Below are 13346 nucleotides of genomic sequence, written 5' to 3'. Positions count from 1 at the left end.
CAGCTACCCACTCCAGTATTCTGGCCTGGAGAATTCCACGGACAGAGGAGCCTAGTGCGCTATAGTTCAGTTCAGTTTAGTTCAGTTCAGTCGCTCAGTTGTGTCCAACTCTTTGCGACCCCATGAATCGCATCATGCCAGGCTTCCCTGTACATCACCAACTCCCGGAGTCCACCCAAACCTAAGTCCATTGAGTCGGTGATGCCGTCCAACCCATCTCATCCTCTGTCATCCCCTTCTCCTCCTGCCCGCAGTCTTTCCCAGCATCAGGGTCTTTTCCAATGAGTCAGCTCTTCGCATCAGGTGGCCAAAGTATCGGAGTTTCAGCTTCAACATCAGTCCTTTTAATGAACACCCAGGACTCATCTCCTTTGGAATGGACTAGTTGGATCTTCTTGCAGTCCAAGGGACTCTCAAGAGTCTTCTCCAACACCACAGTTCAAAAGTATCAATTCTTCAGTGCTCAGCTTTCTTTATAGTCCAACTCTCACATCCATACATGACCACTGGAAAAACCATAGCCTTGAGTAGACAGCCTTTCGTTGACAAAGTAATGTCTCTGCTTTTTAATATGCTATCTAGGTTGGTCATAACTTTCCTTCTAAGGAGTAAGCATCTTTTAATTTTATGGCTGCAGTCACCATATGCAGTGATTTTGGAGCCCAGAAAAATAAAGTCAGCCACTGTTTCCACTGTTTCCCCATCTATTTGCCATGAAGTGATGGGACCAGATGCCAAGATCTTAGTTTTCTGAATGTTGAGCTTTCAGCCAACTTTTTCACTCTCCTCTTTCACTTTCATCAAGAAGTTCTTTAGTTCTTCTTCACTTTCTGCCGTAAGGGTGGTGTCATCTGCATATCTGAGGTTATTGATATTTCTCCCAGCAATCTTGATTCCAGCTTGTGCTTCCTCCAGCCCAGCGTTTCTCATGATGTACTCTGCATATAAGTTAAATAAGCAGGGTGACAATATACAGCTTTGACGTACTCCTTTTCCTATTTGGAACCAGTGTGTTTTTCCATGTCCAGTTCTAACTGTTGCTTCCTGACTTGCATACCGGTTTCTCAAGAGGCAGGTCAGGTGGTCTGGTATTCCCATCCCTTTCAGAATTTTCCACAGTTTATTGTGATCCACACAGTCAAAGGCTTTGGCATAGTCAATAAAGCAGAAGTAGATGTTTTTCTGGAACTCTCTTGCTTTTTCAATGATCCAGTGGATGTTGGCAATTTGATCTCTGGTTCCTCTACCTTTTCTAAAACCAGCTTGAACATCTGGAAGTTCACAGTTCATGTATTGCTGAAGCCTGGCTTAGAGAATGTTAAGCATCACTTGACTAGCGTGGGAGATGAGTACAATTGTGCGATAGTTTGAGCATTCTTTGGGATTGCCTTTCTTTGGGATTGGAATGACAACTGACCTTTTCCAGCCCTGTGGCCACTGCTGAGCTTTCCAAATTTGCTGGCATATTGAGTGCAGCGCTTTCACAGCATCATCTTTCAGGATTTGAAATAGCTCAACTGGAATTCCACCACCTCCACTAGCTTTGTTCGTAGTGATGCTTCCTTAGGCCCACTTGACTTCACATTCCAAGATGTCTGGCTCTAGATGAGTGATCACACCATCGTGATTATCTGGTTCGTGAAGATCTTTTCTGTACAGTTCTTCTGTGTATTCTTGCCATCTCTTCTTAATATCTTCTGCTTCTGTTAGGCCCCTTCCATTTCTGTCCTTTATTGAGCCCATCTTTGCATGAAATGTTCCCTTGGTATCTCTAATTTTCTTGAAGAGATCTCTAATCTTTCCCATTCTGTTGTTTTCCTCTATTTCTTTGCACTGATTGCTGAGGAAGACTTTCTTATCTCTCCTTGCTATTCTTTGGAACTCTGCATTCAAATGGGAATATCTTTCCTTTTCTCCTTTGCCTTTCACTTCTCTTCTTTTCACAGGTTTTGTAAGGCCTCCTCAGACAGTCATTTTGCTTTTTTGCATTTCTTTTTCTTGCAGATGGTCTTGATTCCTGTCTCCTGTACAATGTCATGAACCTCCATCCATAGTTCATCAGGCACTCTGCAATAAACACTAGTGTGTTACAGAGTATTTGTGGTCCTGACAATTGGCAACTGATACAAGGCAGAACAGGATGGGCCACGGGAGGGGAAGCATTGTCTGATTTTTGGACGATGAATTTGAGATGCCCAGTGGTAACTGGGCATAGGACTTAATAGCCACCTACATTATGTGAATCATCAGTATGTATGTATCTCAAGATTTAAGTATGTGTAAGATTATCCAAGGAGTATAGATAGAATGAGAGAAGAAAATTATGATGACTGCATGCTGAGGAAAATCTATATTTGAAGGGACCAATGAGACAGAGAAGGAATGCTCAGAGGTATCTGAGGAGAAGCAGAGAAGTGTTGGGTAGGTTTTAAAAAGCAGGTGCTGGTTAGAATTGCCAAGTGCCCCAGAGAGGTAAGAGTTACCCATGCTCTGTCGTGTCTGACTCTTTGCAACCCTGTGGACTGTAGCCCACCAGGCTCCTCTGTTCATGGGATTTTCCAGACAAGATCCTGGAAGTGGGTTGCCATTTCCCTCTCTAGGAGATCTTCCTGACCCAGTAATCGAACCCGTGTTTCCTGAACCTCCTACGTTGGCAGACAGATTCTTTACCACTGCACCACATGGGAGGCAAAGATGAATATACCTTCATACTTATCTTACAAGTGAAGAAAGTGAGACTTGAATAGGATAATTAAGTTTGCTATTTGATCATGGGCTTCCCTGTTGGCTCAGAAGGTAAAGAACCTGCCTGAAATGCAGGAGACCTGGGTTTGATCCCTGGGTCGGGACGATCCCCTGGAGGAGGGCATGGCAACCCACTCCAGTATTCTTGCCTGGAGAATCCCATGGACAGAGGAGCCTGGGGGGCTACAGTCCATGGGGTCACACAGAGTCAGACATGGCTGAACGACTGAGCACAGCATGTATAATCACCCCAACTAGTAAACAGCATTAAGGGCACTAGAATTTACATCTTTTGTTCTTTTAACTCAGAGTTTTATCATTTTTATCATAAATTTTTCTTTAGTTTGTACTTCTGATGCCCATAAACATATTGTTAAAATTATTGTAAAGTATTTTTTATATATAAAGTGTCAAGACAAATGATACAATTTTAATACTGAGAATTAGATGAACAATAAAAAATAAGAAATATGTAACCCTGGGATCCCTCTGATTATAAAATAATTTCATTACTTTATTACATTTCTCCTTCTATTATGCATCAATTTTTGTATATTTGATAAAAAATATTTTTTATGTTAAGTGATTTTTCTACACACACTGTGGATCAAAACAATGGCTTTTCTTTCATGTTGAATATCATGAATTAATAATAATAATGTTGAAATATCTTACAGAATGAACTTCATGAGCTTGAAACACAAATAGCATCTGTCTCTGCAGAAACTAAAGAAACAGAAAGGCAAATTTATCAGCAAGATGCTGCCATACAGAATACCAGACTTCACTGTGGAGACCTGGAAAATCAAATCAAATCCTTACACGCAGAAAATGTGAAGCTTAAATCTGACATAGAAACAGCCCAAGAAAATTTTGAGGAACAAATGATAAAATATAATGAATACTATGCCAAGATAAAAGCACATAAAGATAGTTTGAGAGAGATAGAGAACAAATGGTCATTCATGACTGAACTCAATGAGAAACGAGACCTTGTTAAAAAACTAAAGACAATGAAAGAGGAACTTAAGCTGGATCTCCAAAATCCAGAAGGAAACCTGATGAGACAAGCACAGGTTTGAAATATCACTTATTAAAACATTTTCTAGTATTCTTTTTTTTGTGAGTATACTTACTCAGTGATAAATTATCATTAACTTAGTAAAATATCCATGAGTGCTGTAACTGGATTCAGAGCTTTTAAAAACTCATGTAAGTACATGAGTTATGTAACAACTATGCCAAAAGTACAAATGTGTAAAGGAAACATCCCCAAATCCCTTGTGGATTAATAAAAATATATAGTCCCACAAAATCAGATGAACAATTAATCCATTTGTTACAGAAAGTGTGACTCACAAAAATGTTAACTAGCTTCCAGTCTAGTGCATCCAGACCAATTAAAATCTATTTAGTTTGCTTAATGCTGTTACACAAACAATGTGAATTAATAATTGCACCCTAAGCATCTTTCTCTTAATATTCTTTGAAGATTTTGGGAGATGAAAACTTAAAATATCTATTATTTCTTGCTAATAATTAAACAAATATCCTATACAACATTGCCAAACAATTGCCGCTATGACTTCTGCTTTCCTTTGTTTCTTATTTTCATTTGGTTTTTACTTCTGTATCTTCAAATCTAAGGTTTGCTTGTTTGAATAATGCTTTCTCATTTCTTATATCTATAGAAGTAACATTCTAATCATATTAATCAAAATTAAATGTGATGGTTAATCTTAAATTATAGAAACGCTGAAAATCTTGGATTTATATTGGCGATTCATTGTTTGACATGTATATTTTAAATGTTATAAACATACAGGAAGATATTACAAAACTGAAGGATGAAATTACAACTGTAGAAGAATCCATCAGTGAACAAACTTGTTTTCTTGAGGAAGAAATAAAGACACATGAAAAATTAAGAAAAGAAATAGAGGTAAGTCTTAAATATCTGGATTTCAATGTTTTATGGGATCATTTTTTAAACTTTTATTAATACTGTAGTCATAATTTGTGTAGTTTACTGTCAGTTCCCAAAACAGTTACAGAACCGAAAAGAACTATGAAAAACAGTTGATACATCCAAACTATTTATAGATTAGTGTAGATAACTCCCAAAATATTCAAATATTTGAATGTATTCAAGAAAAGCAAGTACTCAGTCTTATTTCAGTCTGGCCTAGAGTTCTTCCAGGTCTCATTCCATCAGGTGGTGGTGGTGATTTAGTTGCTAAGTCACGTTCAACTCTTGCAACCCCGTGGACTGTAGCCCACCAGGCTCCACTGTCCATGGGATTCCCCAGACAAGAATACTGGAGTGGGTTGCCGTTTCCTTCTCCACATTCCATCAGCTTTGTAACCGATTAATATGGATAGACAGTAGAGGCTATCCAGTCAAAAAGGACCACTCATAGACAGAAATTAAAGACTCTTCAAAGTAAAGACAATGGAAGTGTTGGTATTCTAAACCTCTGACTTCCTATCTGTAATTTTCAATAGTCCAATTAGAAAACAAACTGAATGATAAATTAAAAGTGAGACTAAATTTGAGATGCCACTGGTATACCTTATAGTCATTGTTTAGATGAGTGGAGAACAAAAAGGGAAAAGTGTATGTTGTTATGGGCAAATAATTTTCACCCTTTAAAATTACTTTGGAAAATAAAAAGATGCATATTTTCAACTTGCTTGTGACTAATTTGGCACAATGAAAAAGCACCAGGAAGACGAAAGCCCTCACCTTTACAAAACATTCTCTTTAAGAAACACCATAATTTTATCTTCTATTTTACTAGCAATGTAAATAAATGGGTATTTTTACCCTTCTAGATATCAAGATTTATTATAAATCTATATATGTGGCATAGAAATAGAAAAAATGATTAATGAAGCAGAAAAAAGGAATCCAGAAATAATCCATCATAAATAGAATAAACAAACTGTTAGTCGTGTGAAAAAATTACAATTTTGCAGTAAAATTAGATTCCTACCTCTGAACACATACATACATAGACTTCCACAAGGATTAAAGATAATGTAGGAGACAAAATTACTTTGTATTTGCATTACAGAAGTATTTATTTTAAAAGACACAGACATATATCCAAACTGCATGATTAAATACTACTTTGGCTATGTCGTAAATTTCTAGATTATTGAGATGCAGCATAACAATAAAGAAGACTAGACTCGTTTTGAGAGGGTGTATTTGTAACATACATAAGTGACTAAGCGATAAGAAAATTTTGAACAAGCCATAGAACCTTGGGAATATGGTTTGAAAAGTCTTACCTTTTAAAAGATAAATATATATTAAAAAAGATAAAATCCAATGGAAATGATGACCAATCTCATTAACAGTAAGGGATTGATAAATCAGACCACACTAAGGCCCAAAATTTGGCCTGTCAATTATCAATATTACAATTTGTGAGATGTAGACCACCTGAATTCTAAAATACTATTGGTATGAGTATAAACTGGTAAAAGCATTTTGGAAAGAAATTTGAGATTCTTAATAATTTTTATTAAAGTATAGCTGTCATAAGAGTAGGTACATTATTTGTAAGGCTTTAGCTTATTTAATTTTGACAATTTATATATATACCTGTGTTACCATGACCTTGAACAAGATATAAAACTTTTGCATCATGTCTAGAAAGTTCTCTGGTCCCTTTTTCTCAGGCTACCATGATTCTCATTTTTAAAACAGCTTTATTGAGATATAATTCACATAACATACAATTCACTCATTTAAAATGCATAAATGGTTTTAATATAAATACAGGTATTGAACCCACGTCTCGTGCGTCTCCTGCATTGCAGGCGGACTCAGAGCCACCAAGGGAGCCATTGTTCCATCTGTCTGTCGTGCTGTGTGTGCTAAGTCGCTTCAGTCGTGTCCGGCTCTGTGCGACCCCATAGACAGCAGCCTACCAGGTTCCTCTGTCCCTGAGATTCTCCAGGCGAGTACTGGAGTGGGTTGCCATTGCCTTCTCCACTGTCTATTGTATTTATCTGTATTTTTGCTCCACCGTATTCTTTCTTCCTCCCTGATGTTCTAAGATTTCCTCTTTTATTGTTTTATTTCTCTTTTAAGCTTCTAAATTCATTCTTTTAGGAGAGGTCAGCTGGTGGCAGTCTTTTGGGTTTTTTTTTTTTTCATCTGAAAATGTCTTCATTTCCCTTTCATCTCTGAAAGATGTTTTTACTGGATATAGATTTCTGGGTTAACTGTTCTTTTCAGTTGGAAAATGCTGTGCCACTTCTTCCTGGTCTTCATAATTTCTAATGGAAAATTCACTGTCATTTGAATTGAATTGTTTTCCTCTCAGACATTTGTTTCCTGCTGCCTTCAAGCTTTGCTGTCTTTGAGTGAAGTTGCTCAGTCGTGTCTGACTCTTTGCGACCCCATGGACTAGCCTACCAGGCTTCTCCATCCATGGGATTTTCCAGGCAAGAGTACTGGAGTGGGTTTTTTCTGGAATTAATTTCTTTGGATTTATCCGATTTTGAAAATTCTTAACTTCTCAGTTCTGTAGGCTTATGTCTTTTGCTAAATTTTGGAAATTTTCTGTTCTGATTTATTTGAAACTTTTGCAGATCTGCCCTCTTTCTCCTATTCTTCCAGAACTCTCATGGAAGAAATTATAGGTCTTTTTCTGACAGAGTCCCATGGGTCCCTGAGGCTCTCTTCATTTCTTTTTTCAGTCTTTGTCTCTCTGTTGGTCATACTGCATACTCCTTAGTGCTCCATCTTACATTCACTGATTCTGTCCTTTATCCCCTCCATTCTGCTATTGAACCGTCCCACTAGATTTTTTATTTCAGTTATTGTGTCTTTTCCATTTGGTTTTTTGTATCTTTTATTCCTTTTCTGAGACTTTTAATATTTTTATTTGTTTCAGGCACATCCCTTAATTACTCATCGAAACATTTTTATGATGATGGCTCTAAAATGCCCGCCACATAATTCTAACCTCTGCATTTTCTTGGTGTTGGCACATGATGATTGTTATTTTTTATTTAGTTTGAGAGCTTCCTGGTTCTTGCTTTGGTGAGTGATTTTCTGTTGAAATCTGGACATGTTGGGTTTTACATTGTAAGACTCTGTATCACTGTTACTTCCACGTAGTAGTGAATGTTCAGAGACTCCATAGTCACTGGTGGAGGGAATAAGGGCTTCCTGTTACTGCTGGCCAGAAGTGGGAGTGCTGGCTGACCACTAGGCTTCTGCTGATAAGCCCCTGGCTGGGCGGGGCAGGAGCACCTCATACTGCTCCCACAGAGATGCGGCCTTGCTACTATGAGTGATGGTAAGAAACTTCCGCTCTCCATGAGGCCCCCTCTGACACTCTCCCAGTGGGAAAGGGGAGAGTGCCTTGTTAGCCACTAGATGGAGAAGTCTAGCCTCCCCAGAGGGGCTCCCCTCATGCCAGAGGATGTAGTCTGTTACTTTCCAGAGGGAATGAAGAGTCTGATCTCCCCACTCAGCCTTCTCTGACGCCAGCCCAGCTGGAGGACTGGGGTCCTGCTATAGCCCAGCAATGGTGAAAGTTTAGGCTTTCCACTCAGTGTTTGCTGGTGTGGCTGGTGGTAGAGCCATTGTTGTTTTTCTGTGGTGTTTGACTTCAGTAGAGTAGCTACTACCTCAATATTTTCCGTCTTAAGGCTGCCCTTTTCCTGGTCCTTTGATTAGAGAGCAGGCTTTTCCTGGAGTTTTTTGTTTTGTTTTGTTGTTGTCTGCATTTGTTGGCATTTTGAGCTTTCTTTCTTCCTTCCTCATATCTGTGATATATGAGGCCAAGTGAAAACCCAGGGAGCTATTACCAAGTCGTTCCTCGAATCCTAAGGCCTCCAGTCAGTTTGCTTTCTGCTCTCTACCTTTCAGAACTTCTTAAGTTAATATTATATCCATTGTCCAGGGTTTTTAGTTGTACTTAGCATGAGGAGTAGTTATATGAAATACATACACTTTATTTTGACAGAAGCAGAAGTGTACATGGGTGTATTTAGTGGTAAAGGGTGATGTAAGTGACTACTGTTAAATTTATTTATTTTTTTCCTAATGTTAGAGGGAATGTCACTGAGCTTGATACTCAGTTTTTAATGTTTTCATCATTATACTTCTTATCCTGAAATTCAATAAACTCTTTTTAAGCGTTCATAATAGGGTTACTAAAGTTTCTTTTAGACTTTTTAATCTTAGTTTTATTAACTCTAATGTATTAAAAATAGTCCTCAATTCTATTACTATATTATGGTTGAAAAATGAAACGAAAATCTAAGAAATTAGAGATTATCTATAATAAACCATAAAATTGAAGGACAAATGCCACAGCATTGCCTTGAGAACACTGCATTTTTTTCCCCAACAATTTCTCTTATTGCTTGATGAGAATTTATCATTGATACAAGTAACTTCTTTCTCAAAACAACCAGTTTTCTGAGAGGATAAATTTAAACAGATTTTTATTACTTATTTCTTTTTCGAGTCTTTTTTTTTTTTTCTTCCCCTTCTGGATGTATTCAGCTGTGGCCTTGGTGCAGTTCTTGATCATCTTTTACCTTGGTTATAGCATTCTTTTGTTCTAATGTTTAACTCTTTCAAACATTTTGTGCTTTGCATGTTTAATCTTCATATTAATGCTACTGTTTACATTTTGGATTAAGAAAAAATGAAAATGGTTTTTGGATTTTATGTTTTTTTTAATAAAATAAATGTGTTTGGTTGTTTTAGGCCATGTCTGAGTAAAAGAAGTATTTGAAGTACTTACCCCCAAATGCCTTTTCTCCCCGTCTACTCTCTGTCTTTATATATACATTGTAGAAGAAAGGAGCTAAAGATAAGAGAGAGGAAAACAAAGATAAGTTATGAGTCACTGACAAAAAAATTGGGACGCAAAATACAAAGCATACAAACACAAAGCTTCAAATACAAAACATTAAGCAACCATCAGTAATTTTTAGTTCAAGGTTTAAAACTTGTTATTTGCCAAATCTAAGCATTTTCAGGAAGGGGAAACTAGAGCATTTAAGAAGTTTTTAGCAAATGATGAGTGCTGCAAGTAACATTTTGTGATAATAGGTTTTGGAGGAAGCACAAGCTGGAATCAAGATTGCCAGGAGAAATATCAATAACCTCAGATATGCAGATGACACCACACTTATGGCAGAAAGTGAAGAAGAACTAAAGAGCCTCTTGATGAAAGTGAAAGAGGAGAGTGAAAGAGTTGGCTTAAAGCTCAACATTCAGAAAACTAAGATCTTGGCATCTGGTCCCATCACTTCATGGCAAATAGATAGGGAAACAGTGGAAACAGTGGCTGACTTTATTTTTCTGGGCTCCAAAATCACTGCAGATGGTGATTGCAGCCATCAAATTAAAAGACGCTTACTCCTTGGAAGGAAAGCTATGACCAACCTAGATAGCATATTAAAAAGCAGAGACATTACTTTGCCAACAAAGGTCCGTCTAGTCAAGGCTATGGTTTTTCCAGTGGTCATGTATGGATGTGAGAGTTGGACTGTGAAGAAACCTGAGTGCCAAAGAATTGATGCTTTTGAACTGTGGTGTTGGAGAAGACTCTTAAGAGTCCCTTGGCCTGCAAGGAGATCCAACCTGTCCATCCTAAAGGAAATGAGTCCTGGGTGTTCATTGAAAGGACTGATATTGAAGCTGAAACTCCAGTACTTTGGCCACCTGATGCGAAGAGCTGACTCATTGGAAAAGACCCTGATGCTGGGAAAGATTGAAGGCAGGAGGAGAAGGGGACAACAGAGGATAAGATGGCTGGATGGCATCACCGACTTGATGGACATGGGTTTGGGTGGCCTCTGGGAGTTGGTGATGGACAGGGAGGCCTGGCGTGCTGTGGTTCATGGGGTTGCAAAGAGTCGGACACAGCTGAGCAACTGAACTGAACTGAAAGCATCTTAAGATTCATTGCTGGTTACTCTTGCCTAAATTTTGTTCAATTTTGTCCAAATTTAAAGGACAGGAAAAATTTAAGAGTGCTTTCGGAGCTACTAGGGAGCACGAACAAAACACATTTAACTTGTTACAGTACAGCTTACAGCTTACCCAATTAACTAATCCATTGAATTATTAAGGTCAGCCACAGAAATGACCACACAACTAGAAAGCCTGTCCTAGGTGAAAAACCCGAAGAAACAAAGGTAGAAAGGTAAACTAAAGGCAAGGTAAGAATGATTCAGATAGCTAGATAACATGGTAACAAAAATGCGAGGAGAAATGTTCAGTATTATTAAATCTGTTGTTGTTTATTGATTGCCTGGTATTTTTCAAGCACTTTTTATAAGCTATCCCATTTAAATTCTCATAGTGACATATTTTATAGAATTTCAGAAAATTTAAATAACTTGTGTAATTTTATATAGCTAGTGATAAGAGACAGAATAGAATATGAGTCTATGTCTTTTGAACTTTTCTCCTAATCTTCTAATCTTCTGAGCAACCAGGAAAGCCCTGAAAATCTCTCAGTTGTGTCCAACTCTTTGTGACCACATGGACTCCAGGCTTCTCTGTACATGAGATTTCCCAGGCAAGAATACTGGAGTGGGCTGCCAGTCCCTTCTCGAGGGAATCTTCCCAACCCAGGGTTTGAACCTGGGTCTCCTGCATTGCAAGCAGATTCTTTACATCTGAGCCACCAGGAAAGTCCAATCTTTTCTAAAAATGTCTACTGTATAAATTTTCTAAAAATTTCTAAAAATTTTCTAAAATTTTTCTACTGTCTCCATGGTTTTACCTTTTCCAGACTGTCATATAGTTCGAATCATATACTTTGTGGCCTTTTCAGATTGGCTTTAATTGCACTTAAGTTTCCTTGTGTCATTTCATGGCTTGATAGCTCATTTTTTCTTTTATTTATTTATCTTTTTATTGCTAAATAATATTCCATTGTCTGGATATCAGTTCAGTTCAGTTCAGTCGCTTAGTCGTGTCGCACTCTTTGCAACCCCATGGACTGCAGCATGCTTCCCTGTCCGTCACCAACTCCCAGAGCTTGCTCAAACTCATGTCCATTGAGTCAGTGATACCATCCAACCATCTCAGCCTCTGTCATCCCCTTCTCCTCCTGCCTTCAGTCTTTCCCAGCATCAAGGTCTTTTCCAATAAGTTAGTTCTTTGCCTCAGGTGGCCAGAGTATTGGAGTTTCAGCTTCAGCATCAGTCCTTCCAATGAATATTCAGGGCTGATTGATTTCCTTTAGGATGGACTGGTTGGATCTCCTTGGAGTCCAAGGGACTCTCACGAGTCTTATCCAGTACCACAGTTTAAAAGCATCAATTCTTCAGCCCTCAGCTTTCTTTAGGGTCCAACTCTCACATCCATACATGACTACTGGAGAAACCATAGCTTTGACTAGATTGACCTTTGTTGGCAAAGCAATGTCTCTGCTTTTTAATATGCTGTCAAGATTGGTCATAGCTTTTCTTCCAAGGAGCAAGCGTCTTTTGATTTCATGGCTACAGTCACCATCTGCAGTGATTTTGGAGCCCAAATAAAGTCTGTCACTGTTTCTATTGTTTCCCCATCTATTTGCCATGAAGTGATGGGGCCAGATGCCAAGATCTTAGTTTTCTGAATGTTGAGTTTTAAGCCAACTTTTTCACTCTCCTCTTTCACTTTCATCAAGAGGCTCTTTAGTTCTTCTTCACTTTCTGTCATAAGGGTGGTGTCATCTGTGTATCTGAGGTTATTGATATTTCTCCTGGCAGTCTTGATTCCAGCCTGTGCTTCATTCAGTCTGGCATTTCTCATGATGTACTCTGCATATAAGTTAAATAAGCAGGGTGACAATATACAGCCTTGACATACTCCTTTCCCAATTTGGAACCAGCCTGTCTGGATATACAATAGTTTATTTTTCACCTACTGAAGGGTATCTTGATTGCTTCCTAGCTTGAGAAATTATGAATAAAGCTGCTATAAACATCTGTTTTTGTGTAAACATCAGTTTTCAACTCGCTTGAATTGAATTGGTTTAATCTATCACTCATATCCAGCTCTTTGTGACCCTATGAATTGTACTGCTAGGCTCATCTGTCCATGTGATTTTCCAGGCAAGAAAACTGTAGTGGGTTGCCATTTCCTTCTCCAGAGGAACTTCCTGACCCAGGGATCAAACTGATCTCCTGTATTGCAGGCAGTCTCCTACATTGCAGGCAGATTCTTTACCACTGAGCCACCAGGGAAGCACTTTGGGTAAATGCCACAGATTATGATTGCTGGATCATGTGGTAGAGTATGGTTAGTTTTGTAAGAAATTGCCAAATTGTCTTCCAAAGTGGCTGGACCATTTTGCATTCCCACTATCAATGAATGAGAGAGTTCCCATTGCTCCACATCCTCACTAGCATTTGGTGTTGTCGGTGTTCCAGATTTTGGCCTTTCTAATAGATGTGTAGTGATAACTTGTTGTTTTGATTTTCATTTCCCTGGTGACATTTCATGTTGGGCATATTTTCATATACTTATTTACCATGTGTTTGTCTTCTGTGGTATGGTGTTTGTTCAGGTTTCTGGCCTATTTTTTAATCTGGTTATTTTTTTCTTGTTGTGTTTTAAG

At 38.3% G+C, this 13346-nt stretch overlaps 1 protein-coding gene across 5 annotated transcripts in view; it reads left to right on the top strand.

Moving 5' to 3' along the window:
• Nucleotides 1-13346, top strand: part of CCDC122 (coiled-coil domain containing 122) — a 40040-nt gene that overhangs the window by 15264 nt on the left and 11430 nt on the right. For all 5 annotated transcript variants that reach the window (XR_011488975.1, XM_070471192.1, XM_070471191.1 and 2 more), the window contains 2 exons: nt 3423-3821; nt 4571-4687. Coding sequence is in view for 4 of the 5 variants with exons in the window: in XM_070471192.1 (XP_070327293.1) it covers nt 3423-3821; nt 4571-4687 (516 nt within the window). In the remaining variant the exon portion in view is untranslated. The remainder of the gene's footprint in view (nt 1-3422; nt 3822-4570; nt 4688-13346) is intronic.

This window comes from Odocoileus virginianus, chromosome 8 (genome assembly GCF_023699985.2).
Source record: "Odocoileus virginianus isolate 20LAN1187 ecotype Illinois chromosome 8, Ovbor_1.2, whole genome shotgun sequence".
Lineage (NCBI taxonomy): Eukaryota > Metazoa > Chordata > Mammalia > Artiodactyla > Cervidae > Odocoileus > Odocoileus virginianus.
Note: the sequence above shows the minus strand (reverse complement) of the source record. Positions and strands in the feature narration are given on the sequence as shown.